Source organism: Phallusia mammillata, chromosome 1 (genome assembly GCF_965637545.1).
Source record: "Phallusia mammillata chromosome 1, kaPhaMamm4.hap1.1, whole genome shotgun sequence".
NCBI lineage: Eukaryota > Metazoa > Chordata > Ascidiacea > Phlebobranchia > Ascidiidae > Phallusia > Phallusia mammillata.
In genome coordinates this window covers 34,936,021-34,956,481 of record NC_137252.1, presented here as the reverse complement: position 1 = coordinate 34,956,481, position 20,461 = coordinate 34,936,021, and the positions used below count along the sequence as shown (strand labels likewise).

The following is a 20,461-nucleotide window of genomic DNA, read 5'->3' as shown; positions in this document are numbered from 1 at the left end:
GTCCCGGCTAAATCGGGACGTATGGTAAGCCTACCTAAATTGTTTCATATTCAATTTTTATTTGCATTGTCCCTTTATCCCAGCGGTTCCCAACCTGTGGGTCGCGACCCCAACTGGGGTCGCCTGACAATTTACCTGGGGTCGCCTTCGGGAATGGCTCCCAACTTATTTTAGGCCATAGACTAATTTTAAAAAAGAACTGGGCGCAACATTTTTTGCCGCGATTGTTTGTTAAAGTATGTAAACTAGTAACTACAGCTGGGGTGGATATTTGATTTTCGAAGACTTAATTGTTTTCACAAAATGCTAATTATTGCCTTGGTATACGTAATTATTACTGCATTTACATAATCATGACCATTGAGTCAGAACCTGCCAACTTGTTTTGTATTCTCGCGATAATATCACTATCCTCCAATTATAACTTAATAGTCAACGAAACTGAAAGTGAATTTGTAAAATTTCAGGCTGTCAATGATGCATCGAAAGACAAGTATTAATAAAAGTATAGTGAGAAATAAAGTTCGCGATATTTAGAATTATTTTAATATATAGCCTACTAATTTTATCCGTGGGGTCATGGCGCCGAATCATGCCGAATAGGCGGTGGCGGGGTGGCGCCGCCACCTCGGGTTTAAAAAGCACGGTGCCGGCCACCGAGGATATTTGGGTTTGTTTGTATCGGTATCTTACGAAACATCGTAAAATCTGAACTAATTTGGGAACAGTTTTGCGTTTAAACAAGCGTGCTGACGAAAAAGCAACAATACGTACCGAAACAGCAACCAGTTTGGTTGGTGCCTTACTTGTTTATGATGTCAAACACACAATTGTGGAAGTGAATGATTGGCCATTATGGTGTACAATGCGATTGTTCTGTAATAAACAGTCACTTTGGGTGATACAAAAGCAACGACGTGACGAAACATTTTCTAAACGTTGCTAAACCAATAGAAACGTTGAAGCAAAGTGTTCCAAATCAATGTTACTTTCAAAACTTTTTTTTTAAATTTGACAAACTTTGCTTTTTATTAAAAGTATATTGGGCTTTGAGTTGGAGCTCGTTTGGTTACACGCATTAGTGACGTCACAATTTACGTCCGCCACGTTGCAGTTTTGTAAAACTCGGCGCCTGTGCGTGGGGTCACCGCAACTTCGGAACTGTTTTAAGGGGTCGCGGCACGAGAAAGGTTGGGAACCGCTGCTTTATCCCATAGTCGCGGTTTAGTAAACTAGTTTAGTAAAAAAGCAAGGAGACCAAAAACAAGTTATCAATTCAAGTGTCCTGTCTCCTGTTAATTGAATGATACTTGAAGTCTCAGTAGCTCTCCTGGAGTGTTCTGGTCATGCTCTGGTGTATCGAAACCGACCGCACGAACCAGGCGGGGTATAGCTGTTTGCATATGACGGTGATTGAACCTGTATCGGACCTTGGACTTTTCATTTAAAACATATTGTACTTTGGACTTTTAATTCAAAACATTCACTTGCATGCATTTGTCGTGACGTATATTTGCCTCAGTCAAACTCGTTCAAACCTCGCCTTTTTCTACACAGAAACTTGACCGGCTATTAAACCTGTTTAAACCTGTTTTTCTTATTACCCCACCGGTCATAAACTGGCTGAAGGCTATTGTTTTATCGCCTCGCTTACGTGTTAACAAGAACCTAGTCTAAATTAGCTCTCAGCCATGTTGCATGTAACGCTTCTACAAGCATTTCAATGAATAATTGTGGTTTAGAACTCAGTTAATATTCTCGGCCGTATGTGTTTTACAACCATACCAGTTTTACAACTTGTAATAACATTTGACCTGACGCTATATAAACCGCATCAATTTAGACTTAAAGTCAGTTACCTAGAGTTACTAGTTTTTGCTTTAGCGTTGATATATCACAGTTGACTCGTGGCGCGGTGAAAATTGTGTTGCGTGTTTAGTCGCCAGTGGCGCTTGCGTGACATGCCTTATTGAAATATAATGGGGTAACGTTAAAGTAGTTTTGCGTCCTTTAGGTTTGTTTAGCCAGCGATAGTTGTTTTTTTTTGAGTCAGATAAACGGCAGTGTTTTTAATTGTCTACCTTGAAGGTCAGTACAAACCCGCGGGTTCTGTTGTCCATATTACAGGCCACCCACCTGAACTGAACACCAGCAGCGCAGTTTCTCGTAACGTTTCCTGTGATTGCGTTGGCAGGCCCGGGTGTCCAGAGGTCAGTCATTGCGATGTGACGTTGGTCCGGAAGTGGTCGCGCATCTCCTTTGCTTTCATAGGTTTCGTATGATCGATAGCGGGGATCTCAGATGTTGTTCACTGTGAAAGGGTATGACTGTTTTCATCCCGGTTGGCAGAATAAAAACGCCCACAGCCTCCGGCATTTTTTGTGAAAGTAAGTGTTTTAGTTTATTTAGATAAATAACAAGTACCCGTTCACTCGTTTGTTAAATCAAAAAAAAAATGTCCCTAAAATAAATTTTATTATTTTGCAGTGTTGTTATTAGCGCTATTTACAACAGCTTGGTAAGTAGGCTAGGTTGGCTTAATCTGAATTTGTGTTTCGTCAACTGTTATTAGCACATTATTAGTCAAATTATTAAAAAAGTAAACGTTTGTAGCCTTAATTACCAAGTCATAGATCCACAAAACATTTGATTATTTGAAAAGTAAAACCTTCAATATAAGAAAGCAGCCTTTTTACACAGAAATGAGAGCACCGTGCGAAACGTTGGTTTGTCTGCAGCGTCTTTTTCATCACAAGGTTTACAAATAATTTGAAAATGTGCGTTTTGCATCATTCGTTAACAGCTAACTCATTATGTAGCCTGCCCGACCGTGCTATCAGCTTGTTCAGTGACCTGTAAAGTTTGTCACCTTTTAGGGGAATCACCAGAGGTGACGTCTTTTTTAAGTTCCTCTTTTTGAGATTAAGCGCAAAGTTTTGTAATGTTAAGCTATGCGTTTTAAAATAAAAGCCTTCCATATTGTATTTTTCTGTCAATTTCGTTTGTTTACCTACGGTAATTATACTTACATACATTATGATATATCAACCAGTTTTGCCAAAAACTTCTACAAGTTGGCTGGAAACTTTTATGTGAAATACATTTTGGAAGTGAATATTAGATATAGATGTTAAAATGAAAGTAACATATTCGTTGCTTTTAGTTGAATTATGTTGTTTTATAATTTAGATTCATGTAATTTCAGTCAGATGTTTAAAGCTGATCATATTCACCAACTGTTGACTTCTACATTGTAAAGTAGGAAACCAGGCCTGGATATGCCAAGTGGATTGTTTTGCATTAAATGAAGCGGAATTTTGAAGGAAGATGTATTTCAAATAATGATAGTCAAAACCAGGTTAAAATTATTTTGGTTTATTTTCTTATTCCGATTCGTTTACATTAGTGAGAAGGTTACCAACAATTTTGGTTTTGACAATTTATTTATTCTGTGTAATGTTACATGCATTTGGCAGAGAAAGGCTCTTCATATTTAAATCACACATATGGTAGTTAGTTATCAAAAGTTGGCACTTCCAAAGTTTAACCCCGGCCAGATGACCCAGCGGTTCACCTACAGACTCGTAAAACTTTAAATTTTTTGAAAATGCTTTACTTAGTATTACACGATCAAGGAGTTTAATACTTTTTTGGACGGTGCAATGCTGAGTATTAACTTTAAACTTGCTAGCTATTTAAAATTTTAGTCTGATTGGCCTAACACTTTGCGAAACAAAGATAATTAAAGAACAGTTGTGTATATACATATATGCTGCTGTATACATATAAGTATCTCTTTAATTTGTCAGTGTCGGTAATACTGTGTGGGTTTCTAGGTAGTTTTGACTGTTTTAAAACTGGTCTTGCACATCTATAGTAGTAGTATATTTTCATTCTTTTTTTATTTGTAAATGTATGACAATGAGTAAAAATGTGAAAGGATATGGACAAAACTTTTTTTAGTGGCAGTTGATGCTTTCTTCTAATTTGTTCTCGGGAGTCTAAAAGTAATTGCACAATTTTTACTTTACCCAATTTGCATAAATAGGTGTGTTGGGACCCATTTGTATTGCCTACAAAAAAAATCGTCATATTTGGTCAAATAGTGTGTATAGTAAATTAGTAAGTAGGATTTCAAACATATAAAATGGAATGTATAGGAAAGCCACATTTCTAGTTTATTATATAGCACATGTACAAGTGTGGGGACCCATTTGTTTTCGCTTGCAAAAAGAATCATGTTTGCACTTCCAACAGTGTGTATTGTAAATTGTTCACAAGGACATGCAAAACATAAGTTGGCAACTTATGGAAAGCCACCTTTTTTGTGTTTCTCATATAGGTAAAGTTTGCTCTAGCTATCATTAACCATTAAGTATAATGTGTGCAATAGTTTAAATCAGTGCCTCTAGTAGCTGATTTCTAACTTATCTTTAGCATATGTGTGTAATCATATTAATAGTCATAAAATTAAGTGCATCTCAATTAGGCCAGCTGCTTTTTCTGGAGTAAAATATTTTGTCCATATAATTTGTCTTTCTTCTTTAACAGAATGGCTTTAATTCCCTCAAATGCAGGCATAAAACTCATAATATTAAGAGATATATTGTGTCTCTTAAACTATATTTCACTCTTTTAGAACGGATTATTAGAAACAAACATATTGTTGACATGAGAGAAACAACAATTTCAGGCTCAAATGTTGGAGTTCAGGAGAATATGAACCAGACTATAACAGTAAGTTCTCATCATATTTCTTCAATACTAAAATTATTATTGTATTTGCTTGACAATGTTAGGGTTCACATACAACTGTGTCAATGGCCGTTGTGTCCAATGAATGCATTCAACAGTAAGTTCTCGTCTTTATTATAAAAATTATTGTATTGTATTTGCTTGACAATGTTAGGGTTCACATACAATGGCAGTTGTGTCCAATGAATGCACCCAATGGTCAAGATTTGTTCATTAATATGCAGCTACACATCGACCTGTTGCCACATAATCATTGTTTTCAACACAGTAGAACAGGTTGGCCCAGCGAAAGTTTTTTTGCGGCCTGTGAACATTTCCTTTCTTGCAGTAGCCACAGCCCTTATCATCAAATTCTATTTGTTGCACTTGCAGGAACTTTAAAAGAGTTATAACGAAGTGCTAACAGATGTGCTTTGAAGTAATGATATTAAGGTCCTAAAACACAAATTCGATTAGAACAGCTAATTCAGTTTTTTTACAAAAGGGTTTTTTCTTTGCAGCCTGCCAACCAAATGCTTATGTGGCCTGTGATAGTCATGGACCACCATACTAACAATTGACAATATTTGAAAGGCCACATTTAGAATCTCTTTTATATTGCCTTGTGGTTTGGGATTTTAAAAAGAGGGTAGATGTAATATAAATCATACTATGGCAGGCATATTACCGTATCAAGCTTACATTTAATTAATGTTACATCATTATGTGTCATTGTTTTTAAAAATGAGGATAACACAGTTGGTTTTATTTTGTCACTTGGAATAGCGTTTATACTTTACATACTTTTGCTTTAGTTAAATAGCCCACTCAGTCAGAGAAAACTGCCAAAGGTTAAACTGTTTCTTCAAAAGTTTTGACATAGAGTACTCTGCTGCTGCTTTAGACTCGTTGGTCGTTAAGGAAATTGTAGCTCTGTCAGTAGAAATTGTCAATTATGTTTATAAAACGTTCTACACACTTGCAGCTTCAGAGCCCTTTGGTATTTGCGCACGACCAAACTGACACTTTGCTGTATTCAGGTGGAGGCCATACTGACTTTATTGTATATTTACTAAACTTTAAGCTTGCAAAAAAGGTAATCACACCATTTATATATTTTTTATTCTGGGACTCCACTGACCACTTGTTTTGCTCATTTAACTTTGTTACGGTCTTTGGTTCAACAGATGTGCATTCACAATCATCCAAAACAGTTCAGCACCAAGCAACACCTACAAAGAGACAAGGTAGAAAAAAATGAAAGGACACTAAAACAATCTAAATTGCTGAGACTTAATATGCCATTGGTTTTTATCAATTGCACTGTTTAAATAGATAGACCCAAAACAAAAATTTCAGTGTTCTATTTTAGACATGATTTCTTGGATTCAGATTTTTTTTCTTATAGACAAATCATCAATCTTTTATCGCTTACTGGTAGAACAACTCAGGAACTCAAATGGAACAGGTGATGCTTTTATTTTCATTATTTCTAAGTTGGTTATTGTTTTTTTTCACAATTTACTGACAAAATTTTGCACTTGATTTTAGATTTGCTTGAATTGTTGATTGATTTGCAAGAATGTAGTGACAAAGTGGTGAAATCTTGTGCAAAATACGTTCCTGCTGAAATTGATTTGAGTGGAGCCTTAATCACATTAAGTGGAGCCTGTGCTCTGGTTCAGATACTTATGAGATTCAGCCGACATGTTGAGAAACTGGATCTATCAGATAAAACAATGGTCACGGATTCGATGAAGTTACTCTTTACAGGAATAAGCAAAATAAAAGTCAAAGTTAGTATTTGCACTTCTACATAATATCGTTACATCAAAAACCGTAAGTAGCTCCTTAATTTCATTTGTAAAGTTACCTTTTTTTGTCATGTTTTTTTTACCCAAGGTATGGCTTTTCTCACATAGTTTTTATTCACAGATAGAGAAGCTAGTCCTCTATAATAACCTTGTAGGAGACGAGGGTATCCAGCATTTAAAATTTTGCTTGGGCAGGATTGAAAGTTTAAATTTAAGGGAATGCGACATTACCTCTGTGGGAGTTCAAATCATTTGTGCAGAACTTAAATAGCGCACCGCTTCTGTAAGTATTATTTCATTGTAGACGGGTATGGGATAGTACTATTAGCTATAGGTTTTAAAATCATCTGGCCTCTGGTTCAGCACCTAAATAATATTAAAAATTATAACCCAGGGGTCAGCAACCACATGACACAGTGGGTACAAGGTGATTAATCATGGCATGTTTGAAGATAAACTGGATCTCATTTTGAAGGCAGAGATAAAACTATTAGATCACTTGTTTTAGTTTGATATGTTTTATTACACTAAACGCACAGTGACAGATGCGAAATTGTATTTTTTTCTAACAACTGGTATCAACTATTAGTACACTGGAAAATGTTGGCACATGTTGGCACACTGTTACCCCGTAAATTTGTTTCAGAAGTTAAAAATGTTGCCGACAACTGATCTAAACAAAGATTTGTTACCTTTCTGGCACAAAATTTACTCCACTGTTTTTATTGCAGTGCAGAATTGCAGAATGTGTTAGATATTGTTTGTTCTGAATATGATATTTTAAAATAGTGTTTTGCTTATTTAGATGAAAGAGCTTGACCTGAGTGGAAACTACATTGAAGACGAGGGTGTAAGACATCTAGCAAGCTGCTTGGAAAAAATGGAAGTTTTGAAACTAATTAACTGTGACATTACTCCATCTCGAGTTTAAATTTTAAGCGGAGGACTTAAACAGCTTGAAATTCCTGTAGGTTTTGTTTTATTTCTAAAAATAGAATAGCCTTAACATGTTATCTGTTATAAACTTATCTTAACTTCGTTACGGCTTTTTAAAGCTAGGTTAAGAAATACAAATATTTTTCATAAAGATTTACTTTGTTTTTGTAAGTTTATTTTTGCTTTGTAGATGAAAGAGCTTGACCTAAGTACTACTGATGTAGGAGATGAGGGTGTCAGGCATCTAGCAAGTTGCATAGACAAGATAGAGAGGTTGGTGCTGAAAAATTGCACAATTTCTTCCACTGGAGTTCAGATTATGTGTATGGAACTCAAAAAACGGATCAGTCCTGTAAGTGTACTTTGTTTTCCAAATGACAAAACTTTTAGTATTAGTTATGTTATACACATCAATTTGTATTATGGGCACATGTTTCGACTTGAATATTTTATATGTATTCTGACCCAATTTAACAAAAGCTGTATTTTGAAATGGCATATGAATTGTCTCATGCTTCGTTTCATTCAGTAAAATTTTTAATAAGTGACAAAATAAATGAAATAAGTTTTAAACTTTTGATTAACTGAGTTCGCATGTTTTCGGATAAAATTTTAATTGTTTTTTTTTTCATTTCATTACATGTTGCATGTCAAAACAAATGTCATAAAATACTAAACTTAAAACTAAGACAAAATTTGTTTGCAATACAGATGAAAATGCTTGATCTGAGTGTAAATGAAATTGGAGATGAAGCTGCCACGTATTTAACATGTTGTTTGGACAAGATAGAAATGTTATTACTGGATACATCCTTCATCACTCATTTGGGCGTTCAAGTGCTGAGTGGAGGCCTTAAAAATCTTGCCACTCCTGTTAGTATTGTTTGGCTTTCTTGTCTGATTTTTTAATGCATCTAAATCTGGACACATTCGGTTGCAAATTCTTACTCAACCTTTTTGTTGATGCTAACACAAAATGGTTTGGTTGCACTGGAATATTAGTACATAAAAAAACATAGTTATTGTAACCATGAGTGGAAATTCTTCAAATTTAAGTATGTTATTGTGATTTAACTTTTGTGTTGTTACTGCATATATTCTTTTTAATTTTACAACTCTGTTTAAGGTCTCCTTCTTGATTGAAATATTTATTTAGTTTGCCCTGCCTTTTTTACTATTTTCCACCTTCAACTGCCCCGTATGCCATGAAATCTTAGCTGGTTTAATTAACTGTTTTGTTTGACTAGCCCCTGCTCATCCCCTGAAATGCAGTGTTTTTGCATAAGATGCATTGTAAATGGAAATGATTTTGTTAGCTGTAGTGAGAAACTGCTTGTTGCTGTAAGTTTTTAAACAAGATTGGAATTTTGTGTAATTTGGACAATTTATCTGTATGCAATTGAAGAATGTCAACTGCTGTGTTTGACTCTGATGTCACACAAGTGACCCCATAAAAAGGCACAAAATTGCTCAAAATTTTCATTTAACGTCTTAATAGGCTTTAGACAGTTTCTCACACATATCAGCAATGAGTGCTAAATGGTTACAAGCTACATTGATTAGAGGGTTTTACCACAGGCCCAGACCACCATACATATACCAGTGTTTTGTTTGCTTGATCATAAAACACACACTACTTATATTTATTCTAGGCCCTAATGTATATACAATGACAAAACCACCCTTTTACTTTGTAAAATGGATAGCATTGTAATAAACCTTATTCTATAAAGTGTTTTTTAACAATAAAGCATTTAGATAACAGATCCTTTTATATGTTTCATCAATCTAAAACAACAAATAAGGCTGGCTGGAAAATTATGATATTTAAATATATTTTATTAACCCTACCACTCTTTATTTTGTGTTTTTTTACCTACAAATGTCTTGCTTTGTGTTGTGCTAAAGATTGCATTTTTATCATAAGTGGCAAAACAATTTTGAAAATATATTTCTTTTCAAATAGTGAATAAATGATTACCTTGTTAATTATGTTATATTGAATAAATTTCTCAGATGAAATTGCTTTCCCTTGGTGGCAATATGATGGGAAATGAATGTATCTTGCCTCTTACAAGTTGCTTTGGCAAAATAGAAAGGTTGGTGCTGTGGGAATGCAACATTACTTCTGCTGGAGTTTTGATGATAACTGAAGCACTGGCACTACTTAATATTCCTGTAAGATTTTTTCTGTTTATTTTTCTTATAGCCTCCGTCTCCATCTTTAAAAAAAATCATCATGAATCATTATAAAATAAAAATGAAAATATTTAGTACTTTTGAAACTTGGCTTGATCAATACTTTTGCACTTTTCCTTACACATTGTAGAGAGGTAATTAAAGATGTGCTCTGCAAATTTTAGATGTGATTTACTGCAGATTGACATGTAGTAGTTACGTAAATCCCTATTTTGGCATTAGAAAATAATGGCACATATAGCTACACATTTAGATTTACCTTATAAAGGACTTCGATGTATTTTTTAGTTATTTTTGTTTTGTTTCATCCAATATGCAAAATATGCCTGTAAAAAGTTATAAGCCAGGACAAGTGTAGCAAACATTTATTTATTATTTCTATAATGGTTAAAAATTTCCATTTGAAGTACAAAGAAGAGGCATCATTATACTATATTGTGCATTTGAAAGCAGATGTTTGATTTCTTTTCATACATTTTTCTTTCTGTTTTTTGTTTTGTTTGGGTTTAATGTTGCAAATTATATCTGTAACAGATGATGAAAGAACTTGACCTGAGTTCTAATGACATACAAGATGATGATGTCACTCATCTCACAAATTGCTGGGACAAGATTGAGAAATTGAAACTGGAGGGTTGTTTCATTACTGATGCAGGAAAAAAGGCAATATGTGATGCACTCCAAAACTTCCCTGTAAGCGTTTTAGTTTGTTTAATATTTAAGTATCTTAGTATTTGTTAACCAAAGGTGCCATTTACTTGCCAATAACCTGCTCACATGCAAAGTTGGTTTCAAGAAGATTTTTTAGTTAGAAATAAAAAAAACACCTAAATTAAAATTTCTGTACTTAAAAGTTAAAGTTGTTGTTAAGTTGAGTTTATTTCGCTTGGTGAAAGACAACATAGCGACACAATTGCGCTAAAACAATAACCAAGTCAGAAATAGCGTCTCAAAGGGTAAAATGTTATGGAGCGTATAAAAGTGGAGGGCACAATCGGTGGATGAGAGATAAATGCGCTTCATCTACACTGTCATTATAAGGTGTTATGTCTGGGCTCCCAAGAAATAAATAAGACGTTACATCTGGGGCTCCCAAGAAAGTGAGGTTGGCACATTGAGAGAAACTTTCTGGCATCTGTTTTGGCCTAACAATGTGCATTCAGTTTATTGGCATTGTGTAATAACCTTAAAATAGCAAAAGCATGTAGCAGACACAATAGTATGAAGGCAACCATATCATAATACTTTTTAATGGTTAATTTTATCAGTCTGGCAAGTCACACTATGCTCTCCCCCTGGCAAAAGTTTTTATTCTGGTTTTTATGTTTTCCAGAATTCAACTGTGGATTATGAAGGGGATTTTAGCCTGATGGCAAAACTGCAAAGTTGAAATTATTAATGCGACAAACTTGGAAAACTACCAGCTACTTGTTCCTGCCATTTTAACTGTTTTTGTGGATTATCTTTTATGTTTTTTTTCTTTTTCTTCTGTATAATGTAACAAACATTTTTCTGTTTTATTGTTTTGGATCTAGAACCCCATCAGTTCCCTCAAATGGGTGGGTTTTTTAACTGTTTTAGAATTTGATAAAATCCTCTTCTTACTTTTTGAATAGACAACAGTGGGTGAATGACTGGCAAAAAAACTAAAATTGGTTAGGTTAAATACCTTGAAGTACCAAGTGCGTGTCCATGGGCGTCCGCAGCGGGGGGCAAGAGGTTTGCCCTCCCCTGTATTTTTTCCTGCGGACGCCCATGTGCGTGTCTAATGTTCTCAAAAATGACTCTGGCGTGGCACCTAGCGGACGACATCACGATTAGATTGCGACAGACCGTTCGGCAAACATTGGCGAGAGTCGGCCACCTTAAGTTAAGGCGACGCGTGCCAATTTACTTGTTGTTTCCATGTGTTAATGACCTCGCGTGCCAACGTTTTTCTAATTCATAGTGATTCGTGCCAGCAGATATCAATAATAAAGAGAAAGCGGAGTTTTTTGTACATGAAAGGCTGAATTTTAAGACAATTGCATGATAAAAACTATTGGCACGCGTGCCAGGGGGGCCCAAAGTCTATACAAAACACAAGTTGTCCAACCTATTGTTATGCAATAAAGCCGATGGAGCCATTTTGTGTCCAAAATGATACAGCGGGTAGAGAAAAATAACACATAAATTGTCTGATTTTTACAACATGGAGAGCTTGGACTAGAATTTGATTCGCCAAATTGAATGAAAATTTCGGGTTCTAACATTTCAACACAATATTAAAAGCTAAATTGCTGTTTTTCATGTAAATTTGGCCGCTCAATTTTCATGTGAACTTTAAATATTTGCGTTTAGCGAACATTGTCACACTCAAATGGTACAAACCAAAAGTTTTATTCGATTTGGCCTATCAAATTCGCGTTAAAGCCCACCAGTTTGTAAAAATCAGACAATTTATGTGTTTTTCCCTATACCTGCTGTATTAATTTGGACACAAAATGGCGTCCATGCGGCTCTATCGCGTAACAATGGGTTGGACTACTTGCGTTTTATATATACTTTGGAGGTGCCAACCCCAAACGTAGATATTCAAGCTAAGATCACTAGTGATCAGAGCTCTGGTGCACCGTCTAGCGGACTTACGCTTTTGTATTTCAATGTACCTAATAGTTGACACTCCTCCACCAGTAGTACACACGCACGCACCACGAACCACTGCAATAAATGTACAACTTTTTTAGCAAAATGTATGTGTCGCTTTATTGAGTGGTCCTTAGCATCACATAAATGTAGCATCAATTGCAGCCCATTGCGATAAACAGTTACACGTCACTGATCTATCCAATCACCTACGTATCCGGCCGTGCTGTTGTTAACCCAGTCACAATAGCAGTTGTAATGCAGTCATTATTATTATAAAGCGATTTGACCGGATAGTTGTGTGTTGTACACTCAGCAACGGGTTTATCACGGCTGTATTAGACAGTTTAGGACAAGATGAGCATTTAAAAAGAGAAAGTAACTACTTGCAGTATGGTTTTACTTATGCTACGTTGAATAGTCAAGCTGCACCACACTGTGTACTATGTTTTTTTTTAGATTGTTTTCTTTATTATGACGCAACAAACTTAATTTTAAGAAAATACACAACGGTTGACAAAATGTTTTTTTGTTCTCTAGTAATGAACACTGGATATTGATATATCTTAGATATTAATTACATTTCTAGATATTTATCATGCCTAGAAACTCGAAAAATAAATTAAATTTGCTGTTTATACAGAATATTTTTTTTTGTAGAATGTTTACTTCAGACGTGCACATTTTTTTATTTTGATGTTTCAGGTCATTGGTTTGTAAACAAGTGGTTTGCAGAGGGCACGACACACTACAATTGCAACGGTTTGAACGACGTTTAACCCACAATCAGTGCGTTTTAGCGATACGGGTACTTTTTCACGTTTGGTGAATTAATCAAACAAATTACTGTCAATGAACCAATAAATAAAAAGAAATATTATCTACCCCAGGGGCGTGCAACATACAGGCTATTTATGTACCCAGTAGGCTACTACCTTCGCCAAGTAGTCCATTGTTTTATACGCTTCACTGTTATATAGTAGGAAGTTGTTATTAGCTCTTCTTCTCTGGCATTTTAAACATTCTATTACAAGGTACGGCCGCAGGTTGTGCACCTACGTCCGGGATGCACAACTTTTTCGCTATAACGGCCGCATCATAGATCCATTTCACCAACGACCGCAAGGGTCTGCTTGGTTTTGTGTCAAAATTACTGATGTAAAGAAATATTTTTCTCTCATATGTTTACCTTCTAATTGCACCAGAAAAGCCAAGATAAATTTCTAACTCAATGCACATATCGAGCTGAACAGTTTGACAAAAAGCCACAACCGTTTATGGCGTCATCATCTATGTTGTGACCCTTGTGGTACCTGTGTTTTTGCATGGTTTGCTGACAATAGGCGCACAAAAAGTCTCAAGCAAACGACTACTAAGTTGGTTATATTCTCTAGCCCCGTCAAAAAATCTATATAGACCAAAATCCAAGTATTTAGCAAAGGAGTTTTATTTACGTCACGGCCACCAGAACATATATTTTAGTATACATGTTCACGGCTAACAAACAAGGCTGCGGTTTGTATACCCCTGGTCTATGAAGTGCTCTCTATAGAAACTTGGTTTAAAATTTGGCTTCACATTGCAGCCCATTGCGATAAACAGTTACACGTCACTGATCTATCCAATCACCTACGTATCCGGCCGTGCTGTTGTTAACCCAGTCACAGTTAGTAAATGGTCATGCTGCACCACAGTGTGAAGTATGTTTGTTTTTAAATAAAATTTAACTCCACGTCAAGGGATGAAGTTAAAGCAATGTCTCTTACCGTTTTTTGGGGGAAAATGTGCGCGCGTTTTTGACAATGTTGGTAACGTACGAGCTCTGCGCACCCTATTACCCATTTTACGCACCCTATTACCCACTTGTACATGTAATCAAAATGGCTGGAAACGCACTAACCGCAAAAGTTTTAAAAACCAACCTTATTAATCTCATTGATAATTAAAATAAAAATAAAAACATACAAACAAAACTTTTTTATTTGAATTGATTTAGAGGTGGCATGTGATTCAATAAGTAGTTTCAAGGGAACTCGACCTTAAAAAGTTTAGGTACCCCTGCTTTGGGTTGAGAAAAATGTTTAGATATGTTTTCTGTTCAGATACCTTGTTAAAAATTTCCCTAATATAAACAAATTTGTGTTACCAAGGCAATTGTTTAACATTTTAACATGTTCGTCAATCATATACCACACTGTTTTAATCCGTTTAGTTTAATTTCCATCGCCTCTGTTTGATCGGCTTATGATGGAACAAAAACAGAAAATACATGTCAAATACGTTTTTTTTATGCGACACGCCATTGCAAAAAAGCGTTGCAAGACGTTACACCCTCACCGCGTGTTTGAAAGGAAACTGACGTTAAAGCGCAAGTAGGCGCACCGGAATCACGTACATAGTTTTCATGTTGGCAGAAACTGTATTTCTGCGTGTGCAAAGAAACTATGTTACATTTATTTTGTGAATGTGTATGTATACAGGCATACTGGGAAAATGTTAGTTCATGGATCGACAGTGTTCTAGGCTGCCGAATCGTTTTAAATAATGGTATAAAAACGTTTGGACTTCATAATGAAAAAATTGATCACTATTTTTTGAAACTTGTGAATTGTATGCTTTTAAACGCCAGATTTGTCATCTACAGATGTAAACTACAAAAACTGAAACCAAAAGTAGACATGTTTGTCTACCAAGTGAAACGTTGCCAATGTAACGAAAAAATCATAGCAATGAAAAATGATACTCTGTCTAAGTATAAATTAAAGTGGAATGCGCACTTGCGTTAATTGCCTTTGTGTTTGTTCGCTACTGTGTGTTCCTATGTTGTTATTTTGTCATTTCCATATTTTATCGCCAATAATAATAAAAAAAAAGAAAAAAAAAAGAAACTGTATTTCTGGGTTACTAAAGTGTGAAGATACTATAGTGACATTTAGTAACCCTCATGCAGAAGTACTGGAACGGTTAACCAGACATTATAACTGGTATAGCACCACCAAATTTATCTTAAAAATGATCAGGGATAGCGGACTAATATGTGGACTACTAAGCTCAGGTACAATGTTACGAGTGTGCTGTTAGGTAAAATAAAGGGGTCAAGTTCAATGCGTCTGTCACAGCAGAAACGAAGTCTTCATATGAAATAGTCAAATTTAGTTGTGCCAAAGTGGTAGAAAGGGGTGAACAGTTTTAGGTGATGAGCATTGTAACAGTCTTGGACAGTATTAAATCTGTGTCTCATGTAATATGATATAAACTGTAGGAACAATTGTGCAAAGGAAACACACAAAGATTAACTACTAGTGAGGGTTAGTCGAGTTGACGTCGTACTTATTACTACAGAAGTATCTTTCGCTGCAAATCAGCGGTTCTCAAACTGGGGTCCGCGGTCCTTTAGGGGTCTGTGAGGCAATTTGGGGGGGACCGCGAAAAGGTTGAAGTACTACTATAATCTTATTTGGCGTCAGTTTGTGCCACTACATAGGTTTAAATCAAATTAGAATTGAGAATCGACTGTCTCCATTGCTAAACAATAGCCATTTTTGAATGACAACTATCAAAAATGCAATTGTTCGCGCACAATCGTAATGCTTTTTGTCTTGTCTGTGATGTCACAAGCTGTTTGGGTCATTATTATGCGCAATTTTGCATAACTAGCTAAAATCCTGCAAGCAACTTTCGTTTTTCTGAAATACACATTCAGGCTTAAAGACCATAAGCCATCGGAATAATGGCAAAGGGAAAGTTTTGAAAAAATAATGAAAATTTGAGAACCACAGCCGTAAACGTTTATAGTCTTAAAGTCCTTGGCCATCTGAGCTATCTGCTTACTCCTAAGAAAAAGGACGGCGTTTAACGGTAAAGTTAGGTTTTTGAGTTAGCCAGTAGCGTCTCTGTTATTGATAGAATAAGAGAGAGAGAGATTGTCTCTCATATAGTTACGACACACTATAATACATAGTGAAAAGGTAACGATATTTTGGAAAATATCTTTGCGCCAGCCAGACCTGCAGAAAAGTCTTGAATGTGTGGCAGTGTGTATCGGTCTGGTTCTGTTATCGCATTTAACCTGCGATAATCGCCACAAGGGCGCCAACCTGTACCATCTTTAGGGACCATATGTAAGGGCGAAGCCCATCAGGGACTCGCTGATCTTTGAATTATTCCCATGTCTAGCATTTTGTTGAATTCTTGCTTGGCTATGACCAGTTTTTCAGGAGATAAGCGGCGAGCCCTTGAATGCACCGGTGGCCCTGTTGTCACGATGTGATGTTTGACGTTGTGTTTTGGCGGCGTGGATGGTAAAGTGGGTGCTGTAATCACCGGGAATTTAGAAAGAAGCTTCGTGTATGCGTCTGTGTTTAAGGCAATGTTGTTCAGCTTGGGGGCGGCTTGCTTGGCGGCATGCAAAGGAATGCTCGAGAACAATTTGGCATTCAACAGGCAATTGTGCTTAAGGTCGACAATCAAGGAATGTGCGCGCAAGAAATCAGCACCAAGGAGTGGTCTAGAAACTTGCGCCAACGTGAAATTCCAGGAAAACCTTCCAATTGTTAAATCCAACTGAAGTTGCTTCTTGCCGTATGTGTAGATGCGGGTGCCATTGGCTGCTTGAAGTTCTTTACCACGAGGGCCATTCCTACGGTGAAACGCAGACGCAGGATAAACACTAATCTCCGCTCCTGTGTCAACCAAAAAGCGTTGACAGGTATTTTTATCCCACACATAAAATAAATTGTTGATTTGGCCGGTCGCTGACGATGTTAGGAGCGACCGGCTGGTAAGTTTCCCTGCCAGCTGCAAGGTTTCTGACACTTTATAGCTTTTTCGCCAAAACGGTCGTGATAAAAGCATAATCCAGGCTGCTTTTTGGACCTAAACGTGTAGTTTCTAGGCACTTCTACATCCCGTTTGTTGATTTTTGATATTTGCAATTCATGCCCTTTCGCCTGCCAAAGCACATCAGCTCGTAGAGCAAGTTTCCGAGGATCAGCAAAGCTTTCTTTTGCTAGAATCAAACGTATATCTTCTGGCAAAGCTTGCAAGAATATATATCGAAACAAAAAGCAGTTAGCATGGCCACACATCAGAGACAGCATCTCATCCATAAGTTGCGAAGGGTTCTTATCTCCGAGATCATTTATACGGAATAATTTTGCGGCTCTTTCATATTCAGAAAGACTAAATATGCTCAGAAGTCGCTGCTTAATCGTGGTGTATTTTTCTTCTTCTGGTGGTTCTTTTAGTAAATCAATCAACCTACTTGCTGTTTGCTGATCAAGTGACGCAACCACATAATAGTACTTGGTTTGATCGCATGTAATTTTCTTTAGGGCAAATTGTGCTTCGGTTTGTTGAAACCAAATCCTTGGCTGTTCTGCCTAAAAAGTGGGCAGTTTAATAGACACAGCTTTTTCTTGGTTTGTCATCTTTGAAGCAAGATAAAATGTATCTTGTAGTCGGCGGTCACCAATATGTAGCGAAGTTGTTTTTATTGAGCGTGTCCTGTTAAGAATGAATCGTGACACGTCAAAACGAGACAGGTAAACACAACGCAGGAAAAAAGGCAAAACGAGAAAAAAGGCGTTTCTTGCAAACGTAATGCGTGTGTCGTCACCACAACGTAAACTGTAACGATGGTAAAAGGTGTTAATTAGCGACAAATGACAATTGAGGTCGAGTACTAAAATGGTGTCGACGACGAAACAAAACGACGTACAATCACTTGATAAAGTGACTCATATGATATTTGCTTTTATTTGTACTTTAAAACAGGATACACCAGCCCTAATCAGTTTAAACTAGCCATAGACCAAAAGCATCAAAATTGGGTTTGAACAGAAACCGAATATTTTGAAATTCGCGATCGCCTATTTTGTGACGGGAAAAGAAATTAACTCGATAAGCGAGCCTATTACAGTATGGAAACCTTTGCTACTTTTATAGGCCAGTTTCACTATTTCGTGATTAAAGAATTTTACAAGATGATTTATTCGTAAATAATGATAGTAGTTTAGCCATTACAATTGATTTCACTCTAAGCAATGTGCACGAAAGCGTAAAAGTCTTGTAATATTTTTTAGGGATGTTCGAAGTAGAATAACTGGGTATGCAATAAAAGAAACCACTAAAACACGAAAAAATCCACTACAGAAAAAACTTGCACACCAGCATTAAAACAATTAGTGCCGCAAAATGTACAATAACAAAGAAATTTGCACAATCACTAAAAGATAGTTGTAAAATTAAATAATTTTACTTGGTAGTTTTTATTGTCCTTGTAATGTCAGCATGCTGAGGTAATTTTGGTTTGCTGACATATGGACTACCCAGAGTACAATTTATTCAACTTGAAACAAATGCCCCAAAACAGGATTTATTTTTTAATCCCTATTGAACTACCTGAAGAAGATTCTTGTTGCTACCTAACTAAAAACCGTTAATTGTTTTGTGATGTCAAAATCGGAAAACAATTAAACGACGACAGAACGTTGCAAACCACGTCGCCTAAACGTAGTCACAGATGCGTAACAATCAAGCGTCACATACTAAAGGCCGGTTTACACCGGACGCAGCGTAGCGAAGCGAAGTTGGGTGAACGGCCAAATAAATGCCATTAAATGTTTATTTGTCAATAAATAGTGTTTCCAGCTGTGCCTGCAAATGTGATTAAGTGTTCCCTGCAGAATTTTGTGCCACTTGTTTTGCGCTATATAAGGTTTCGCGATTCGTTTAATAAAACACTCTACACTCTGGAGCCTACACTCTCCAAACTGGAGTGAACTGGACACACTCTACAGCAGGGCTACTTAATTAGTTTTGTCAAAGGTCCAGATACAAAAGGTAAAAATCAACGAGGTCCGGACACATCTGTCAGTAATGCAAATGCAACATGTCTTAGCCAATTTTGGTTGTAACTAATCACGGTCCAACATAAACACATTTGTTGAAGCCGATGTTTGTTACCAAAATAAAAGCGTGTATCAGGCACTAAACGGTAGTTTACTGTTTGCGAAAGTATATTGGCACATCTACATACAAAACACGTTTTATCTAGTTTTGTAAGATTACATTGGCAAAGATTCAAAATTGGGTTTATTACGTCACAGATAAAATTATGCGCACACTATTGCCGTTTTGTTGATTGTTTAGTAAATAATGGACCATTTTTTCGTCACAGTTGCACAATCCTCACTGACCTCACTTAGATTTTGGAAGGACTTATAGGTAAAGCCTAGCTGTCGTAATTCCCCCAAAAAATCGCAATGCCGACCCCAGTTAAAGAAACTACTGCTACATGTCAATGATCAAGTAATTAACAGACAGTTTAAAGTGTATGTTGCCGTAATAATAAGACCGCCGAGGTCCGGATGCGGACCGCGGTCCGCCATTTGAGTAGCCCTGCTCTACAGCGTGTGAACACACTGGCCTCAGTCAACATTCGCGACTGGCAATGTGTTTAAACACTAACGCCTTGAAAATGAACGAGAGATTGAATAGAGATTGAAATGAACGAGTGCGGTTTATATAAACCCAGATACGTATGCCAATACAGGGTCCAATCACAGCACAATACAAAGCACAACATGTAATATTTTTCATGCGACGCCGCTTTGCAAGAAAGCGTAGCAAGACGTAACAGCTTCATCACGTGTTTGATAAGGAACACACTATGATGCACAAGTGGGCGCTATTGCATGTTAGAAATTGTTTTGCCAAACGGTGTACTTTAGTAACTAATTTGTATTTTTTTTCACGGGGTTCGAACCCAGGACGCTCGCGAGGACGAATCCCGATCAAGTTTTTTTTTATGTCAGGAAGTGGTCTAGAGCGTGTCAGACCAAACCTGTTTATGTCGCTTATACAGCTTTATTAGTTTAACGTCAAACAACTTTGTACCAATTCAGCACTATTCATTACAAAGTGCTGTGCTTAATACATCAACATTCGTGCCTTACATACTTCGATGCTGATGTTTTTCAGGTCAGAAATTACCTAGCCCTGTTTATACACATAAAATACTAACTGGTCCGTCAGGAACCTTTGAAGCACATTGAATTGTGGACGATTAAATGTTTGTCGCTTTAACACAACACATAAACAGTAAATTACGAAACAGAACACTTTCATTAAGAATCTGAACGCAATCTACA

The 20,461-nt window shown here is 36.5% G+C and overlaps 2 protein-coding genes and 1 long non-coding RNA gene across 4 annotated transcripts; all 3 read left to right on the top strand.

Annotated features, from left to right (window-relative positions):
* Positions 1-644: 644 nt before the first annotated feature.
* Positions 645-3,182, top strand: LOC145224421 (uncharacterized). Its single transcript, XR_013859647.1, has 3 exons — positions 645-2,387; positions 2,488-2,518; positions 2,701-3,182. It is a non-coding gene; the product is annotated as an uncharacterized LOC145224421 (long non-coding RNA).
* Positions 3,183-4,784: 1,602 nt separating this feature from the next.
* On the top strand, positions 4,785-7,421 carry LOC145224412 (uncharacterized). The gene is made up of 6 exons (XM_080090903.1): positions 4,785-4,852; positions 5,922-5,981; positions 6,143-6,202; positions 6,286-6,530; positions 6,670-6,831; positions 7,354-7,421. Exons 1-5 carry the CDS (start codon positions 4,837-4,839, stop codon positions 6,817-6,819), a joined length of 531 nt encoding a protein of 176 aa, XP_079947029.1. The 5' UTR covers positions 4,785-4,836; the 3' UTR covers positions 6,820-6,831; positions 7,354-7,421.
* Positions 7,422-7,448: 27 nt separating this feature from the next.
* On the top strand, positions 7,449-11,682 carry LOC145224396 (ribonuclease inhibitor-like). Of its 2 annotated transcripts, none has more exons than XM_080090894.1 (6): positions 7,449-7,515; positions 7,675-7,836; positions 8,196-8,357; positions 9,501-9,662; positions 10,218-10,346; positions 11,017-11,682. In XM_080090894.1, the coding sequence occupies exons 2-6, from the start codon at positions 7,675-7,677 to the stop codon at positions 11,071-11,073; spliced, it is 672 nt and encodes a 223-aa protein (XP_079947020.1). In that variant the 5' UTR covers positions 7,449-7,515; the 3' UTR covers positions 11,074-11,682. The 2 variants fall into 2 exon arrangements, with proteins under 2 accessions (XP_079947020.1, XP_079947015.1); XM_080090889.1 differs by having other exon boundaries at positions 10,218-10,376.
* Positions 11,683-20,461: the final 8,779 nt, after the last annotated feature.